At 41.3% G+C, this 20625-nt stretch overlaps 1 protein-coding gene and 1 long non-coding RNA gene across 10 annotated transcripts in view; one reads left to right on the top strand and one right to left on the bottom strand.

Moving 5' to 3' along the window:
* Positions 1-20625, top strand: part of LOC137518917 (uncharacterized) — a 185390-nt gene that overhangs the window by 38630 nt on the left and 126135 nt on the right. The window contains exon 2 of the long non-coding RNA XR_011020925.1: positions 15078-15119. This is a non-coding gene — a long non-coding RNA (uncharacterized lncRNA). The remainder of the gene's footprint in view (positions 1-15077; positions 15120-20625) is intronic.
* Positions 15876-20625, bottom strand: part of SNTG1 (syntrophin gamma 1) — a 781246-nt gene continuing 776496 nt past the window's right edge. For 8 of the 9 annotated variants that reach the window (XM_068237369.1, XM_068237370.1, XM_068237368.1 and 5 more), the window contains one exon: positions 15877-17263. In XM_068237369.1, the coding sequence (XP_068093470.1) occupies positions 17093-17263 (171 nt within the window). In that variant the 3' untranslated portion in view covers positions 15877-17092. Of the gene's footprint in view, positions 17264-20625 lie in introns of all 9 variants that reach the window. The other variant, XM_068237377.1, reaches the window with a different exon arrangement.

The raw sequence follows: 20625 nt of genomic DNA, 5'->3' as shown, positions 1-20625 counted from the left end.
GTTTATTTTAAATGGAGCTGTTCAAAAATAGCTTCCTGTTGGCTGCAAATAGGGAATATTTGCATGGAGATCTTTGATATGGTTTGGGGGATCAAATCTAGCAGTATGCTGCTGGGAGTAATAGATTATATAATTAGCAGGCATGCTGCTAAACTTCTTGTCAGGTAATTAATTTATTTTGCAAAGAAGCTTAATATACTACTGTTTTTGAGTAGATTAGGTTGGTTCAAATGAATCTTTCCCTTATTAACCTCCTGGGCGATAATCCCGAGCTGAGCTCGGGGTATGTCGTGCAGGAGGATTTCTCAGGCCCTGGTGGGCCGATTTGCATAATTTTTTTTGTTACATGCAGCTAGCACTTTGCTAGCTGCGTATAACTTCGGCTCGCCGCCGATCCGCCGCTACCCGCCGTGCAGCCCCCCCCAACCCCTTGCGCAGCCTGGTCAATCAGTGCCAGGCAGCGCTGAGGGGTGGATCAGGACTCCCTCTGATGTCACGACGTTGAGGACGTTGGTGACGTCATCGCGAGCGTCGCCATGGCTATGGGGGAAGCCAAGCAGGAGATCCCGTTCTGAACGGAATCTCCTGCTTGCGCTGATCGCCAGAGGCGATCGGATGGGATGGGGGGATGCCGCTGCACAGCGGCTATCATGTAGCTAGTGCTAGGCTAGCTACATGATTTTAAAAAAAAACAAAAAAAAAAAACAAAAAAAAAAAACAAGTGCTGCGCCCCCTCCTGGGCGATGTAATTGTATCGCCCAGAAGGTTAAGGGCATGTATGTAAAAAGACAATGTTTTAATAAATGCGTTTTAATGTGATTAAAATTTGGATTTAGTTTTAAGTATATCATTATTTAGTATTTATATAGCACTGACATCTTCCTTAGCACTGTACAGAGTAAATTGTCTTGTCCCTTAACTGTCCCTCGGAGGGGCTTACAATTGAATCCCTACCATATATTGTATGCTTCTGATGCTTTTCAGTGAAATCTAAAATAATTGTTGGAGGAGCTGGGGTGGTATTGGGGCGCTGCTAAGGGGTACACTTAGGTGGTATATGATTGCACTGTTGGATGTATTTAAAGCGGATCCGAGATTAAAAACTAACTATAACAAGCAACTTGTCTATATATGTTACCTAAAGTTTAGATGGTTTACACAGCAAATCTAGCTGCAAACAGCTTTAATAGAAAATGATTATTTATTCCTGTGATACAATGACAGCGGCCATGTTGTTTGTAAACATTACACAGAGGCAGGCTTATCTGTATCTTGAGCCATCAGCCTAATCCCCTCTCCTCCTCCCTCCTCCCTTCTGCCTCTGAAATCAATGGCTAATAACACCTCCCCCTCCTCCTGCCCAAACTGAGCTCCCATGAGCCCTTGCTACATGCCTTGGCTCTCTGAAAACTTGTGTGCGTGGCTATTTTAGTTTATAGGGTATTAAAACAAAAACAAAAAGTATTTGGCTTGAGGAATGCCCTATAAACAATAGGAAAGGAACACAATTATGCAATGTGTAAAAGTTCACCTCGGATCCACTTTAAAGGACCTCTGTCTCAAAAATCTTAAAATTGTAAATACATGTAAATCTATACAAATAAGAAGTACGTTTCTTCCTGAAAAAAATAAGACATAAATAACTTTTTTGCTACGTTGCTGTCACTTACAGTAAGTAGTAGAAATCTGACATTACTGACAAATTTTGGACTAGCCCATCTTCTCATAGGGGGTTTCTCAGGGTTTTTTTTATTATTAAAAACACATAGTGAATGGCAGTTGCTCCATCCAAGTGCCAAACGTGTGCATCGAGCAGGGAGGCTGGCCAGCATCTTTGTATACATCTCTTCCAGGGAATTTCTTTATTAAGAATAAAAGCCATGCTGAGAAACCCCTATGGGGAGAATGGACTAGCCCAAAATCTGTTGGCAATGTCAGATTTCTAATACTTACTGTAAGTGAAAGGAACACAGGAGAAACGTAATTTATGGCTCATTTTACTCTGGAAGATATGTACTTCTTATTTGTAGGTGTTTTACATTTTAAGATTTTCGCGACAGTTCCTCTTTAATTGTGAAAATAAATAAAATTTACTAAAAAAAACTAGGGAATTAGTAGGTATTGTAAACATGTAGAGGTTAGAATATATAAAGAACATTGTCATTGCATTTGCAGCATTTAAGGAGAAGAGCTATTTCATAATTAATTAATTATGTCTGAGAGCAAAGTAGAAAGGGCAAATTAAAATGTGCTGAAACTCAACTGAATCTGACAAGTTTCTACACAGTTTGAAAATGTGGTAAAGGTCAAACATGTTACATCAACCCTGCAAACCTGTGTTTGTTTCAAACATCCCATCCGATTAAAGCAATTTTTTTCCATTAACTCAGCTGGGTCTATCTTCCGTTTCCAATTTAATTTCTACTCTATCCAACTGAGTCTAAGACAGGAAAACAATGTGACTGATCTTGTAGAAGACTTACACTTTTCTGTGTCGATCTAGAAGTGTTACAGTTTCAAAAGGGAAACTTAGTAGATTTCATCTAATCTCAATCTATAAATCTGTAAAATACGGTACCTCATGCTCTTAATTTTAATCATCAATCAGTCCATAATATACAGAGTTCAAATAAAAGACGGTTGGTTCTGTGAAAATCGGATTGCATAAATAAAGGAATTAGAGTTTTAGCAAGCATACCAAATAATAAGTAAAACTTTGTCCAAAGGTTTAATTATTCTATTATATTTGTATTGAGCGTATCGCCTTTACTTTCAGGCAGGGGTCACACTTGTCTTTCAGTTTCTACAGTTTTCAGAAAACTGAAAGACAAATCTGACCTCTACCTTACAACAGCTAATGTAATTTATAGAGAAAACTGACAAATTGCGCAAGATGTCAGTTTTTTTCTGCATGCGAAATCTACATTCAAGTGTGACCTAGCTCATTGATTAACATGAGTTCTCAGTTGAAAACAGTTTTTCTGTGCAGAAAACGCGCACGAAAGCCGACAAGTGTGACCCCTGCCTTAAACATTGAATAAAATAAGGCAAGATTTTCCCAATGCCAACTGAAGTTACTATGTATGTCTTTGTTGCATTATTATTATTATTATTATTATTATTATTATTATTATTTAGTATTTATATAGCGCCGACATATTACGCAGCGCTGTACAGTATATATATATAAATTGTCTTGTCACTAACTGTCCCTCAAAGGAGCTCACAATCTAATCCCTACCATTGCCATATGTCTATATTATGTAGTGTAAGTACTGTAGTCTAGGGCCAATTTTTAGGGGGAGCCAATTAACTTATCTGTATGTTTTTGGAATGTGGGAGGAAACCGGAGTGCCCGGAGGAAACCCACGCAGACACGGAGAGAACATACAAACTCTTTGCAGATAGTGCCCTGGCTGGGATTCGAACCAGGGACCCAGCGCTGCAAGGCGAGAGAGCTAACCACTACACCACCGTGCTGCCCATTGTTGCATGTATGCAGAGCTTTCCACAGTCAATCATTAACATCTGGATAGAGCACAGAGTAGCTGAGATGAGGCTCTGTTTTATCTTATTTCCTAAAACAAAGGGGATTGTGTGCTGCTAAGAAGATCGAAAATGTTAATAGAGCTACTAAATATCTAGTCTTTGGAAACAAGAGTGATATTTGTATATTCAGGAAATCCTTAGGCAATCGTGAAGTGTTTGTGTATGGTAATGTATAGGATAATGGTACTTTGCTACCACCGCCCCAAAATACCTGCCCCCGTCTTGTCCCCACTCACAGACATAGGGGCCGATTTATTAAAACTATCGCACTCAAGCAGCACACGTAGTGCGCTCACTTAAACAAGCTACTTGTAAGTGCCCCGCGATGAGCTAGTAGCGCAACCGCAACACTTCACTAGCACGGCAACTACTACATTAAAGTAGTGGCTGTGCTAGTGAAGTATTGCGCGCATCCGCTAGTATTAACTCGAGCTGCTTGAGCGTGATATTTTTAATGAATCAGTCCCATAGTGAGCAAAGAGATCAGAAACCTAAGAATGAGTTGGTTTACATCTAATGCCACCATTCCTTCTAACTGCTAGGTGACACCTCTGAGAACAAAGTCTCTGCCTCGGTTGCCCATGCAAGTAGATGACATAGGAGCAGGTACCAGGGCCTGGCTGGCAATCAGGAGAGGGCATTAGGTAACAGTACTTTGTAAGTACAATTATCCTTTCAAGAAAAGCCAAGCGTTTGTTAAAAACTTGATATAGTATAAGGGTGGTATGTAAGCTACCTTGAAATGTTAAGTAAATAAATATTACCTTTAGTTTTTAGTTTTACTTGTAGCCTGGGCAGTGTAAACTATTTGGTGGACAGTACATCTCTTTGAAGAGCATAAGTAATTTATCTGTAGACACATGCATTTGGAACTAGTGAGTTAAGCCCTAGACACATGCACCAACAATGTCACCCTTAACCACTTGAGGGGATCGTGGGCTTACACCCCGCTAGTGACCAGGCTATTTTTTCCTAATTAGGCCACTCACAACTCAGCACACAAGGGCCATACAACTCAGCACACAAGTGATTCCCCCCACCTTTTCTGCCCAGCAACAGAGCTTTCTGTTGGTGGGCTATGATAGTTCACAGGATGTTTTTTTTTTAATATAAATATTTAATTTTGTTTTCAATAAATAAAGCAATTTTTTTTATTATTTTAATAACCCTCCCTCTTCCCGCCAGCCAATCAGCGCGATCGGCTGTCATAGGCTTCAGCCTATGACAGCGGATTGCTTCCCTGCCACCCAGGGGGACTGCCGTGTCACACGGCTGACCACAGTACAGCAATGCCATAGATTGCAGAACTGCACAGTGTTATTAGATGGCTGTTTCACCGTTCAACGGGAGACTGAAGATGGAACAGAGCTCCGTCATTCAAGTGGAGATGCGCACGCAATCTCCTGTAAAACCCGTCCCCAGGACTTGACGCCAATTGGCATTAGGTAGTCCTGGGGCTTCCGCCGCATTAACGCCAATCGGCGTGATGTGGTCGTAGACCAGTTAATGAACATTACTTAACTGTTAAGACAACTTTGCTAGGTAATGCACATTGTACAGAAATTGTACTGTCAATGGAAAGGAAAGATGATTGGGTAGCACAAAAGTGAGTGATGTCTGGCAGGTGGGTAAATACAACTACAATGGAGCTTTTTTTTAATCACTCATAATCTAGCAGTTGTACACATTTTCAGCTTAGATGGCACCATTGTATCAATTCTGCTCAGTTTCCCTTACCTGGAGAAAATGAGTGTATGTGGATAGAGAACTGGTGGTAGTAAAAATACACAAAATGGGAAACTGTTAGCAGTGGGGTACCACAGGGGTCAGTACTTGGTCCAATTCTTTTCAATGTATTTATTAATGACTAGTGGCCTAAGCCTGTTTAAAAACAGGCTAGGTCCGTTCCTAATGCGCCACGCGCATCCACCGCGCATGCGCCCGCTGCGCACACACGCCCACCCCTCCTGGCCCTGTCCTCCTTCGGCTCTCGGCGGTGTCATTGCGTCTTGTCCCTGCACATGCACAGTGCTAAAAAGCACTGACGAACGGACGCTGCGACACAGGGATTTTATAGTATAAGATTTAGTAGAAAGAATACAGAGCAATGTAACCATCTTTGCAGATGATACAAGATAATTTAGAATAATCAACACTAAGATGGATAGTGACAGATTACAGCAGGATCTTGCCAAAATGGTCGTATGGGCAGGCACATAGCAGATGATATGTAATGTTTATAAATGTAAAGTCATGCACCTTGGACAGACCAATGGTAGAGCACCATATAAAATAAATGGCATAAAGCTGAGAACACCAGACTTGGAGAAGAACTTGGGAGTACTGGTTGATAACAAGTTAAGTAATCATATACAATGCAAAGGAGCGGTAGCTAAAGCAAATAAAATTCTAGGATGAAAAAAATGGGAAATAAAATCTTGAGATGCTAGTATACAACTCCCCTTGTCAAAATCACTTGTGAGGCCACATCTAAAATATGGGATACAGTTTTGGGCATCACACTATAGAAAGGACATTGACCTTCTAGAACAGTTACAAAGACGGGTAACTAAATTAATTAGGGGGATGGAAGATCTCACTTATCAAGAAAGGTTGGACAAACTGGGCTTATTTAGTTTGTGAAAAATGTGACTTAGAGGTGACCTGATTAACATATATAAATACATCAGAGGGCAATACAAAAGCTTGGCAGATTAGATTCTTGTCCCTAGGGTTGTACAACAGACAAGGGGACATGATCTTCGTTTGGAGGAAAAACGTTTTTGGCATCTATTTAGAAAGGGGTCCTACACAGTGAGAGTGTGAGAGGGCTTATATGCATTCCTTGCATTGAAGGGCATCCACGTCTATAATTACTAAGTCATTCCTGGGAGAGTTGATGCAGGTATTTGACTGCCATCTGGAGTCTAGAAGGATTTTTTCCCTTTTAAGGCAAATTGGCCAAGGCCTTGCAAGGATTTTCACTTTCCCCTGGATCATCTCTGATATGTGTGGGTCCAGGATTTTTAATTTTCTTTCCTTCTGGTTTAACTTGATGGACGGGTGTCTTTTTTCAACCAAACTATGTTACTATGTGTAGCAGGCAGCAAGCTATTTTATTCAGCTTACCTGCTTCAGGAGAATTTTTTTAGGGAGAAGATTACCATTAAAATGACACTTGAACTTTGTCACACACAATTAACATTTTCCTCTGCTTTCTATTTTTAGTTCTGTTTGTGAAAGTAAAAGAGTGGTTAGAAAAAAAAAGCGAGACTCGTGTTTCTAAGTAACAACCTCCAATACAACTTGTCAGTAAGGGCTAATTTACACTGCAAGAGCTTTTCTAAGTGCTTTGTTATTTTAAAAGCTCTTGCTAATGTTATCCCATGTGAGTGTTCACACTGGAGCGATGTGATTTTATAAAAATGGTATTGTATTGTATGAAAAATCCCCATAGCAAGACATTAGCAAGAACTTTTCAAAATCTCTAGCGTTTAAAAAGCTCTTGTAGCGTGAATCAGCCCTAAGTGCCTATTTTTCAAGACTGGACTATAGGCTGGTGCACACCAGAGCGGTTCTGGAGCATTTTTTTAAAACGCTTGCAGGGGGAAAACCGCTTGGTTAATGAAAGTGAATGGGCTGGTGCACACCAGAGAGGTTAATTTTTCCACAAATGCAAACTCGGGGGCTGCAGCATTCTTTAGATTATGATGAGTTTCTGCCTCAATGTTAAAGTATAGGAAAGTCGAAAACCGCTCTGAAAAACGCTAGTTCAGAGCGATTTTCCAGGCGTTTTTGTTACAGAAGCTGTTCAGTAACAGCTTTTACTGTAACAGTATTTGTAATCTGCTACACAAAAACACTCCAAAAAACACTAGGCATGTTTAGAAAACGTCTCTAAACATGCCTAGAATCGCTCTGAAATCTGCTTCAAAAACCTCTAGCGATTTGCAGATCTGCTAGAGGTTTTTGGTGTGCACTGGGTCTCTTCCCACACTAACTTAAAATCTCCTGGACAACAAAATTGACTTTAGCTCACCATGTGTAAAAAGTTACATGGGTTCTTTGATTATGCAGAACAGGCGTTAACTGTGTAATAACTTTATAGTATTGTCTAAGGGCCTGTTCAGACTATCTGCGACGCGTATGAAGAATGCGTTTAAAATCAAAGAAACGCAAGTTGAAAAACGCATGCGTTTTTCTTGCGTTCTAATGCGTATTCTATTGCGTTTTGCACACACACATGACCCAGGGGAAAAAAAAGAATTATGGGAACCGCAGAGGGAAACGGACGCGAAAAACGCAATAGTACGCGTTTTTGATACGCGTCCATAGACTTTCATTGCGTCCGTTTCTATGCGTGACGCACAGAACTGCGTGCAGCAATGCGGATGAGAAACGTATGCGTCTCATACGCATACATGTGAACTAGCCCATTCAAAAGCATTAGGAGCCGTTTCTATGTGTTTTTGGTACCCAGACACGTTCCCTGAAAACGTCTAGGAACGCACATAGTCTGAACAGGCCCTTAGTGTTAGATAATCCAGCTGATCAGTGCTATCTCTGACAAGAATCTATTGTGTGTTACTCCATACGATTCACACCATCTAAAATCAGTTCTTTATTAGGCTTTTCTTTAAAAGGTTACAGTATCTTAAAAGTTCATCTGAGTGTGGGTCTGTCCTGATTTGAGAAAGGACCGAGTCTGGCCCGAAACGTCTGTGCGTCATCTTAGACTTTCCCACAGATGAACTTTTAAGATGCTGTAACCTTTTAAAGAAAAGCCTAATAAAGAACCGATTTTATATGGTGTGAATTGTATGGAGTAATTTACAGTGTCTTGTGACTCCAAAGGGGATTCCTGCATGTCTACAACCATTGGTGCAGTGGCAATTACGTTAAAGAATCTATTGTGTGTACAGCTGCCCATCAATAAGCAACAAATGAGCAGTTGTACTTACCCATACACTGAAAACCACTAGCTTGTGTGCCCCCCCCCCCCCCCCCACGATCATCATCATCATCATCATCTATCCACCCCTCCTCATTTCCAGCACACACTGTTCAACTCTGGCCAAGCAACATGTCTGTATTGTTATTTCATATTTATATTGTGCCAACATCCTCCACAGCCCTTACGGAGCATATTGTCTTGTCACTAACTGTCCCTCAGAGGGCATCACAATCTAATCCCTACCCTAGTCATGTGTGTATCGTAGTCTAGAGCCAAATAAGGGGGAAGTCAATTAACTTATCTGGATGTTTTTGGGATGTGGGGATGCCCAGAGGAACCCTTGTAGACATGGGGGGAACATACAAGATCCGTTCAGATAGTGCCTTGGGTGCCATAAATCCAGTAATCTGCACTTAGTTTACCATATTGTGATAGATTAATGTTGAAAAAAAGAAATACTCAGGCCACAGCACAACATCCAGCTGTAGTTTTACATAGTGTGTTTTACAAATATTTGTACAAAGAAAACTGCAGCAAAATTTAGTTGTTTCCCATATCAGTCAGGCATGTCTCCTCCGTCATTCTCTGATGAAATAAAGAATCTAGTCTCTATGGGCAGCAGCTCAACTTTGTGATTCAGTTGCTGCTGTTAGACTTTTGATAAGTCACCCCTTCTGCGTGGGTAGATGAGCTGTACATGTGGGAATATCATAAATCTGAAAACAGAGAATATTTAGAGAACAGCACTGCATGTTCCAGTACAGAGGATTGACGTCCCTTGTGTATCTCTCATTCATTGTGGGTTTTTTTTCTCTTCCCTCATGCTAGACGGAACTGAGGGAAGGCAGGCAGGGCATGATGGCTCAGTGACAAGAAACTAAATTTAGGATCTATTTATTATGTAATATCATTATCAGGCTTAATGCACAGTAGTGGAATAGACTTTTGGTAAAACATTCGTTTATGATGGCAGAGATAGTAGAAGAATAAAAAATGAATTATTGTTGAATACATTGTGCATTAAACATAACTTTCATAAATAGAACAGGACGCTGCTTTAGAAAATTACATTCAGAGCATAACATGTGTAAATGATCATTAATAAGATTATGACTGAGAAATCTTTAGGCCCTTCTAATGCTAGCAAGTTGAGTCACTCTCCGTTGTCACTCGTTAGCCACTCCCCCGTCGCAGTGGGTTGATGGCTTTGTGAGACTGGCAACACTACCCGCGGTGCGATGTGATGTGGCGGTAGTGGTTCTGACAACATAGAGGGGAGACAGACTCTGCAGTGCATTGCTGTGACGTACGAGCGGTACCATGTGGCAGGCATTTGAATTGGAGGCAATCTATTAAGATTGGTGCAGTGGCGGTGCGGTGCACAAGCGCTGATCAGCTGAAAAACAGTGATGTACTTCCTGTCCAGCAGAAAGCATGTCACTATTTGGGGGGTGGAACAATGTATATTACCCTGTCAGTGCACTCTGCCATGGGGTAATGTGCAAGGAAAAATGGTGCGATGCTGTAGTCCATCAGCGGCCACCCCTGCCGCAGGACATTCGCACCGCATCATACGTGAAAGTAGCCTTAAAGCTCTAGTTCAGGGTCAGGTTTTTTTTTTACAATGCATATAATTTGTAATAGATCACGCCAATGTATAACGTTTTCTGCATTGCACATAAACTATATGTGCAATATTTGCATGACCCACCTGACTGGGTTTGCAATGTTGACTTCCTGTGCTAATGTCAGAAACTGCTAAGCTCAAGTATACAGCAGTCTATGATCTGTCCAAACTCCTCCCGATGTTACAATCACAAGAGGTAGCAAAAGGAGTGGGTTGGTAGGGTCAGATAATGGCTCTGTGCAGAGGATGAAATTCCCAACTCTGTACATTGTACAAAGGTTTACTCCAGTGACTGATCAAAGGCAATTTCTCAGGAACTGCTACATCAAATATTAAAATTGTGAGGGCAATAACAGTCACCTGTTCAGGTTTACTAATAATGACAAATAAGGGTGAGTGAACAAAGGCTTTAAGAAAAAAAATAGGTGTATCCACACCACATCCATGCCTGATTTAAAGCACAACTCCATTCATGGCGATATGCTGAGTTGGGTGGAGGTGTGTGCAGAAGCATGCTACATACTCACCTAACCATAGACCTTCATGGGCTCTTTAAGTTTGAAATTATTCAGTGCTGATAATACAAGTGTGTGCCCAATTTCCTTATTAAAGTGAACCTCCGGACTAAAAATCGACTCAGCAGCACTGAAAAGGCTTTGTGTTTCTTTAACAGTTTCACAGCATCAGAACTTTGTTTCTCTTATACAAGCCTTATTTTCAGCTGCACAGAAGAAAACTGCCCGGGCTTTTTTCCCCTGATGGTGTGCAAAGCATGATAGGATTTCTGATTTTGTTGTTCTCATTCTGCTGTTTTGGTGCAATTTTTTTTTTACGTTTTGAATTTGACATTTGAAGCCTAGCGTGTTCAGCTGGGAGGGGTAATCAGGACACAGGATAGTTGGACCTGTGTCTCCTGCTCCTTGTCACCTCCTTTCAACCAAAAAGATGGCTGCCCCCATGACAAAGATGGCAGCCCCCATGAATCACAAACATTTGCCTGTTCTTTTAAAACAGGGTGGGTAAGAGATTATATTACCTATCTATTCTAATTAACATAACTAATGTAACTTGATGACAGTATGTTTGTTTAGGCTGAAGTTCCCCTTTAAGATCCTGTAGATGCATCTCATGTAATGGATAGAAACTGCGACACGTAGCAGAGGGAGTGCACCAGGCATACGCGTGAGCAGGGATGGTCGGAAATGCACATTTCCAATTCCGTGGAGGCCAATGGTAATTTTCGATTTCTGATTTTCTAGGAGTATTTTATTAGTCATTTTTTTTTTTTGTATCATATATTGCAAAAAATGAAAAAAAATGGAAAACCAGAAATCGAAAAATAAAAGAAAATCAGTCTTGTGATTGGTCTAAAATTACCATTTGTTGAAAAATGTTTTGTCCAATGCTTCCGATTTCTGTAGATTTTCGATTTTGGAAATCTCAATTCTGCTGAATCCGAACGAGCATCCCTACTCATGAGGTTGCTACTAGGGAATTTCAGATTTCAACAGTCTATAAAGACCTATGATGTGGTAAGAATTTAAAACACTCTTGCACAAACCTAAACCCATCCCAGCATATGGCAACTGGCGGAGTTCTCTTTTAAAGCCATATTCTTTTATGACTTTGTGATCAGCCATATCCCTGAATTACAAAAGCTCCATTTTCACCTCTGCCTATCTTCATTTGAAACACCCAATCAGATTCAGGACAATTAAACAGGGCCCCTCTTGGCCACAGGCAACAGTGAAAGTCTGTCTATGTAGAGGGGCAGAGCTTAAGCATTCAAAAGGGTCATACAAAATATAATTCTGTAGAACTGGTCTTCTATACATCTATGCGATAGCTGCAAAATAGCACAGTAGTTGGCCATGCAGACATAAGAGAAATTGTTTATACATCTCAATCTACAAATGTGGAAATAATAAACCCATATTAACAAACCCACTGAACAAGTTAGCAACATCTTTTGGGGGGAAAACTACAAAGCAGTTTAATTTAAGTTAAAGCAAAGTTTGATTACATTTTTTTAATTCATTATGGGAATCCCTCTCTATAGGGTCATACACACGTGCAACATTTCCGCCCAACTATCATCCAAATTTGTCTGTTGGATGATCGGTTGGGTGGGTGTCCACGTGACAATCGACTAGATGAATGACTGTTAAGAGGCGGTTTGCCCGATTCAACCAGCGGATCAACTGACCGACTATCGTACAGGTTGGCCATGTGTGTACAAGTCGTTTGGATGACCTTTGCTTTTTTGAATGCGGATATGGTGCAAGTGTAGTATTTTAACGAGTTAATTATTTAGTTGGTCAGCGCATGTGTACGTACTGGTCATCCAAACAAGTCATGTGGTTCATCATGTTGGGCTGTTGGTCGTACATTAACCTCTCTGGCGGTAAGCCTGGCCTAGGGTCAGGCTAGCTGCCGCAGGGTATCACATGGCCCCGGGAGGATTTTTTAAAATAAAAGTTGCACTATATTCTTCAGCTAGCACTTTGCTAGCTAATTATGTCCCCTAAGTTTCTCCGGTCCCCACCGATCGCCCCCGATCACCGCCGTAATACGTACTCCCCAGGGATCCCGCAATGGCGCAGCCTCCCAATCAGCTCCAGGCTTCGCTATGGGGAGGATCGGGACTGCGCATGACGTCATGTCTGATTGTCGCCATAGCGACGAGTGAAGCTGGATTGTGAAGCTGCAGCTCTCACGGGATCGTGGAGGGGTAAATATTGCCGGCGGCGATTGGGGGGTTTAGTTAGGTGCCAGGGGGCTTGGGGGGCTTAATTAGCTACCGAAGTGCTAGCTTAGGCATTATTTTAAAAAATCCTCCCACGGACGCAGCCTCTAAAACTGCGTACCGCCAGGGAGGTTAAGTTGCACATGTGTATGAACCTTTACTCTCCCCACTTCCCTCTCCATAATAATGGGCATGTATGCTCAGTTAACATACACTTGCACAATTACATGCACATCTTCAAATGCAAGGAATAGCAGTAGTTGGATCTTACTTTGCACACATAAGCACCATTGTATGTGTCTTATTAATTTTGGAGGTTATTACGAAGAAAGGAAGTATGTTAGTATAATCTGATTCCTTACTATACAATAGCTGCACACAGATGAACATAAAATAATGAAAAACACAACATAATAAAAAAGATGATACACAGCGATCCCTTTTCAGCTTCCAAAAGAAGTTATCTATCTACACCATGATTAATGTGATATGTCATATAGTGCAATAATGGAAGCCTGAGAATTATTAGATGAATGATAAAATGTACAACATTTTGACTTTTAAAAAGAATTATCAGCATCCATAAAGTGAAGAACAAAAGCATGTCGACGTATTAACTGCTTCATAATGTTGCAGTTACATTTAGGGATAAGAAAATAACTAAACCAACCTGTGACATATTCTTTTTAAAACCTATAATAAAAATAACCATAGTAATTCGTAAACTTTTATGTAAGCCCTTAAAACGTTATGCTTCTTTTTGTGGCCTAATGATATATTTATTTTTTTAATTGAAATAAAATATCTCTAAAGAGCATTGCAATAAAGTATATGTATATCAATAAGCAGCGCCACTTAAATTATCTAAATGCATCAACCACTCAGTCCTAAGTCCAGCGGGTTCGCTGTGGGGTTGTCCAATGGTGAAAATATCAATCAGAATAAGTCCACTGCGCTCTCGTTCCAGAAAGACAACCTATAAAAAGACAAGCACACTGTACATAGCGTAATACTGATTTCACAAGTCCACACTTCAAACCCGTGCAGTGTGAGCAACCAGTGTGTCCACTCGTGTTACCACCACCCGTAATCTGAGAGGCTCACCAGATTCCTGCCACCTCGTTTTTCAGGTGGCTCTCTCATTTTGAGTTTTATGCCTCACCCCAGCACATCAGTAAGGCATACCCGTTTGTAGAGATAAGATATTTAATTTCTTCATAAAAAAGCACTAAAATACAAATAAAAACTCATTGCGCATTATGTTCAAACATTTGATACATAACCGCGCTTCTTGCGCCAATTTAAAACTCACAAGCTCCAAAGTAGAGATAAGCATATCAGACCGGTGCTCCTAAGGCCCTTGTAGGCGAAAAGGTATCTGCCGTGTGGCGTCCCGCTATCCGCAGTCCCCGCTAGTGCAGAGGCTTCCTGGATCTTCTTACCGCCCACCATTCCAGCCCCTCTAGAGCTATTTGACAGGAGCTTTTTGAATAGGCATCTTGTGTCCGTGTTCCAGCTGTGTAGGAGTGCATTCAGGCTTGGCATGTATGAGTAAAGTCTGTGCATGGCCAGTAGGATGGCTTTATCCTACTGTTCATGCCAAGACATTATTTGCACATGCTCTGTCCAAAGGCACTCATACACACCTGGAAGCATGGCCACAAGAAGAGGGTCCTGTGCAAGAACAGAGGGCTTGAAAAGGATCTGGGAAGCCTTTGGATCAACCAGAGGCTTCCAACTACTAAGGTAAGTATTTACATTTTACTACCCCTCTCCATCACACATTTGCACTAAGCTAACATACACTAGGTAAACCTCAGCCGAGACGATCATTTTGGGCCAGTTTGGCTTATAATCTAGCATGTGTCCAGCTGGCCAACGTTTGGTCAATTGTACCACCCTCATGTAGCATGAAGGCCTGGAGATGAATACTATGAACAGATTATGTAGGTAAGCTCTCATATTACATGGAAGTAGTAAAATCGGCCAATCTAAATTCAATGTGTGTATGAGCCCTTAGGGAGACAGAAAATAAGCAAGTACACAAGTGATTAGTGGCAACTGTAGTTTGCAGTTTTGCGGGCCATTCAGAGAAAACAAATGGAACGGAATCATTGTAACTAGCTCCCATTGTCATTAGCCCCCCCCCCCCCCCCCAAAAAAAAAAGTGTGGCTAACTGGCTATGTTTATTTTTTTTCAGCCACTTCTGCAGGGAAATGCAAGGGCTTACACATCTGATAAGGTACTATCTTCTTTTATCTGTACAAATGCATAATGTTTTTACATGTTTTCTGGGGTTTATCTTGAACAGTTATTCCTGTTGTGAAGACAGCTATAGAATTCTCAGGAGCTAGATCCCATTCTGATAACAGATTCAGTCTCTGGCCTGCTGTGTGCACATAACATTTTCAAACAGTGGTGCCCTATGCCATGTAAATTTGTTTTGCCCGCATTGCTCTGTTATTTGTTGCTGTTACGCACATTTAGAAGCGGAGAGACAGCATTTCTTGCCAGCAAAAGGTGAGGCAGTTGTAAAGCTAGATATACATTGCTAGATGAGATAAATGATTAATATCTAACCAATATTATTGGTTACCTTACTGCCATCTTGCACTATTCAATATTACATGAGTTCTCAATAGATATCCAATATCATGTCAATCGCATTTTTGCTACCACTGCCCATTACAGTACCAAGCTAATGAAGCCATTGACTGCACATCGTTACCTTCCATCACCCATTCACATAAAAAATTAACCTTTTCTAATCAAAATAAACAGACCTTTATTTCTTTAAATATATATTATTTAAATTCAATGTTTTCAGTAAAGCAGTGCCAGTCTTCAAGGATCATTCAGCTTTAAAACTGGCCATACAATATACAGTCTGAATATATAATTTTTGTACAGTACAATCATACCTACATCTCTGTGGTATGAGTACCAACAGTTTAAAGTAAAACTGTAATGAGAGATATAGAGGCTGTCATATTTATTTCCTTTTAAGCAATACCAGTTGCCTGGCTATCTTGCTGATTCTCTGCCTTTAATAGTTTCAACCATAGACCCAGAACAAGCATGCAGCAGATCAGGCATTTCTGACATTATTGTCAGATCTGACAAGATTAGCTGCATGCTTGTTGCTGGTGGTATTCAGACACTACTTTAGCCAAATAGATTAGCTGGGCTGCCAGGCAACTTGTATTGCTTAAAAAGGAAATAAATATGGCAGCCTCCATATTCTTCTCACTACAGTTGTCCTTTAAATGTAATTTTATAGATGTGTTGAGAATGGCTAAAACTGGGCAAATCAGGTTGTATGGAGTACAGTCAGCTTTACTCTCGGTTCCTAGGTTGTTCTAAGAAATGGCAAGTAAACAAAAACCAGCAAAGACAAATTAGCAAATAGTTCTTTCAGAAGAATTTTCACATTTGATTGTTCCATATACTGCTGGCTATTTTTCTCTTGACCAGATATCTGTTTGGCATTTATATCTAAAGCAGCAATAAATGATAAAAACATAAAAAAGAAAGTAATGGAGAAAAACAATGTAGAATGTAAGGATTAATAGCCCCGCGTTAGCAGATGTGGTAGTTGGTGACAATGACCTCTTACCTTAAAATCAAGACTCGTAAAAAGAAAGCTGTTCTATAAAATGCCTCTTGTTGCTGGAACAGAGCATTGTATCATCTGTTTTATATCATTATACAGGACAGGACATTAAAGTACATTTCCTAAAATTTGTCACTGTGGTACTTCAGTTTAATATATAAAATGCAATTCACATTTGACATTTTAGCAACATATATTCTGTGCACAAAAATAATCAGGATCTCTTCGGCACTTTCTGTATCCAACCCTAGAAAATAAGTGCTATATTCATGTGGCCATTTTTATGGTTGTTTTTTTATTTTTTATTCTTGTACACGAACATTAAAACACAGAAAAATAATAATTAAAAAAATATGTCCTTGACTTCCTGGGTTGCTGCAGTGAACACAGACCTCTGCTTTTCCAGCTATTCTGGGAAGTAATATGTTCAAGGCTGTACAATGAGAAACCAATCCATAAGACTATGAGCGTATAAAAATACATCCGTTCTGAGTCTCCTGAGCTTGAGTCCCAGATCCGCCATTGCAGGCTGTCTGCTTTCAATAAATATCAATTCACAGTTTGAGTACTCTCAGTAGGTCAGTGCATTCCTTTCGGACGTTTCAAGTTGAGAACTTCATTTTACAAACACCCGCTGTGACACTGGACATTGCTATGGAGGCAGAGGCAGCTCCCTGACTTTCAACAAACAGAGGGTCCAAACAAGCGACTTTAGCAGCTAGAAATGAATGAATGCAATGTAGGACTGCAAAAAGATTGGAGAATTCCAGTTCCTGTAGAAAGAAAATAGCAAAGTCAGCGTAATAATTCTAATGTAACTTTTGACTAGAAAAGGCATATGTGTCTGTCAATCGAATGTTTTCTAAATGTTTGTCAGTTGTAACACATAAAAAAATGCTGGCAATATCCAAGCATCACCTGTGACATTAGCATTTAAGCTAAAAGGCTTTTTTAGACACGTTTAAACGGACTTTTTTAATATATAAAAACACACTGTTCTTAAATGTTGAGTATAATAAAATGATAAAGACATGCAATATATATATATATATATATATACACTAGTAGACACAAGCCCACACTCCAATTGCCCTTTGCTCATCCTCCTCTGCTCTCTGAAGTCCATCCTTGTACTGCTCATACACGCCAGGTACAACACACGGATAGTGTTGGGCGAACAGTGTTAACCACTGTTCGGGTTCTGCAGAACATCACCCTGTTCGGGTGATGTTCGGGTTCGGCCGAACACCTGCTGGTGTTCGGCCAAACTGTTCGGCCATATGGCCGAACTAAGAGCGCATGGCCGAACGTTACCCGAACGTTCGGCTAGCGCTGTGATTGGCCGAACGGGTCATGTGTAGTGTTGGGCGAACATCTAGATGTTCGGGTTCGGGTCGAACATGGCCGCGATGTTCGGGTGTTCGAGCCGAACTCCGAACATAATGGAAGTCAATGGGGACCCGAACTTTCGTGCTTTGCAAAGCCTCCTTATATGCTACATACCCCAAATTTACAGGGTATATGCACCTTGGGAGTGGGTACAAGAGGAAAAAAAAATTATCAAAAAGAGCTTATAGTTTTTGAGAAAATCGATTTTAAAGTTTCAAAGGGAAAACTGTCTTTTAAATGCGGGAAATGTCTGTTTTCTTTGCACAGGTAACATGCTTTTTGTCGGCATGCAGTCATAAATGTAATACATATAAGAGGTTCCAGGAAAAGGGACCGGTAACGCTAACCCAGCAGCAGCACACGTGATGGAACAGGAGGAGGGTGGCGCAGGAGGAGAAGGCCACGCTTTGAGACACAACAACCCAGGCCTTGCATGAGGACAAGAAGCGTGCGGATAGCAATTTGCGTTTTGTCACCATGCAGTCATAAATTTAATACAGATGAGAGGTTCAATAAACAGGGACCGGAAACGCTAACCCATCACAGATGTTCATTGTTCATGTTACTTGGTTGGGGTCCGGGAGTGTTGCGTAGTCGTTTCCAATCCAGGATTGATTCATTTTAATTTGAGTCAGACGGTCTGCATTTTCTGTGGAGAGGCGGATACGCCGATCTGTGACAATGCCTCCGGCAGCACTGAAACAGCGTTCCGACATAACGCTGGCTGCCGGGCAAGCCAGCACCTCTATTGCGTACATTGCCAGTTTCTGCCAGGTGTCTAGCTTCGATACCCAATAGTTGAAGGGTGCAGATGGATTGTTCAACACAGCTATGCCATCTGACATGTAGTCCTTGACCATCTTCTCCAGGCGATCGGTGTTGGAGGTGGATCTGCACGCTTGCTGTTCTGTGTGCTGCTGCATGGGTGTCAGAAAATTTTCCCACTCCAAGGACACTGCCGATACCATTCCCTTTTGGGCACTAGCTGCGGCTTGTGTTGTTTGCTGCCCTTCTGGTCGTCCTGGGTTTGCGGAAGTCAGTCTGTCGGCGAACAACTGGCTAGAGGAGGGGGAGGATGTCAATCTCCTCTTTAAAGTCTCCACAAGGGCCTGCTGGTATTCTTCCATTTTGACCTGTCGGACTCTTTCTTCAAGCAGTTTTGGAACATTGTGTTTGTACCGTGGATCCAGAAGGGTATAAACCCAGTAATTGGTGTTGTCCAGAATGCGCACAATGCGTGGGTCGCGTTCAATGCAGTCCTAGGCCGAAGAGGTCATAGCCTAGGGTCACAAAAACCTGTTTATTTGGGCTATTTCAATGGTAGTGATGGTGACGTACATAAATCTCAGCCATGGCCGTTAGCAACGTCTGAATTTCACGAAATGTCTCATGCAGGTAGAAGACATATTGTTAGACTTGGATTCCAAAGATGGGGTCCCTACATCTCTGCAAACCAGAGTTACAGGGGTCCAAAATTGGTAAAATCCCCCATAGACTTTCATTGCCTCCCTATTTCACTTTCCAAAATCTCACATCTTTTCAAAGGGCAATGGCTCAGCAGTACCAAATTTTCTAGCATTGTAGGGACCCTTAGGGGGAACATGACTGGTGAGTTTTGGGCCCCTAGGCCAAAGAGGTCATAGCCTAGGGTCACAAAAACCTGTTTATTTGGGCTATTTCAATGGTAGTGATGGTGACGTACATAAATCTCAGCTATGGCCGTTAGCAACTTCTGAATTTCACGAAATGTCTCATGCAGGTAGAAGACATATTGTTAGACTTGGATTCCAAAGATGGGGTCCCTACATCTCTGCAAACCAGAGTTACAGGGGTCCAAAATTGGTAAAATCCCCCATAGACTTTCATTGCCTCCCTATTTCACTTTCCAAAATCTCACATCTTTTCAAAGGGCAATGGCTCAGCAGTACCAAATTTTCTAGCATTGTAGGGACCCTTAGGGGGAACATGACTGGTGAGTTTCGGGCCCCTAGGCCAAAGAGGTCATAGCCTAGGGTCACAAAAACCTGTTTATTTTGGCTATTTCAATGGTAGTGATGGTGACGTACATAAATCTCAGCTATGGCCGTTAGCAACGTCTGAATTTCACGAAATGTCTCATGCAGGTAGAAGACATATTGTTAGACTTGGATTCCAAAGATGGGGTCCCTACATCTCTGCAAACTAGAGTTACAGGGGTCCAAAATTGGTAAAATCCCCCATAGGCTTTCATTGCCTCCCTATTTCACTTTCCAAAATCTCACATCTTTTCAAAGGGCAATGGCTCAGCAGTACCAAATTTTCTAGCATTGTAGGGACCCTTAGGGGGATCATGACTGGTGAGTTTTGCCACTGCTGAGCCATTGCCCTTTGAAATGGTGTGAGATTTTGGAACGGTAAATAGTAGGCCCAATGAAAGCCTATGGGGGATTTTACAAATTTTGGACCCCTGTAACTCTGGTTTGCAGAGATGTAGGGACCCCATCTTTGGAATCCAAGTCTAACAATATGTCTTCTACCTGCATGAGACATTTCGTGAAATTCAGACGTTGCTAACGGCCATAGCTGAGATTTATGTACGTCACTATCACTACCATTGAAATAGCCCAAATAAACAGGTTTTTGTGACCCTAGGCTATGACCTCTTTGGTCTAGGGGCCCGAAACTCACCAGTCATGTTCCCCCTAAGGGTCCCTACAATGCTAGAAAATTTGGTACTGCTGAGCCATTGCCCTTTGAAAAGATGTGA

This window comes from Hyperolius riggenbachi, chromosome 5 (assembly GCF_040937935.1).
Source record: "Hyperolius riggenbachi isolate aHypRig1 chromosome 5, aHypRig1.pri, whole genome shotgun sequence".
NCBI classification, from domain to species: domain Eukaryota; kingdom Metazoa; phylum Chordata; class Amphibia; order Anura; family Hyperoliidae; genus Hyperolius; species Hyperolius riggenbachi.
The sequence above is the reverse complement of the archived record's forward strand: the minus strand, read 5'-3'. Positions and strand labels throughout refer to the sequence as shown.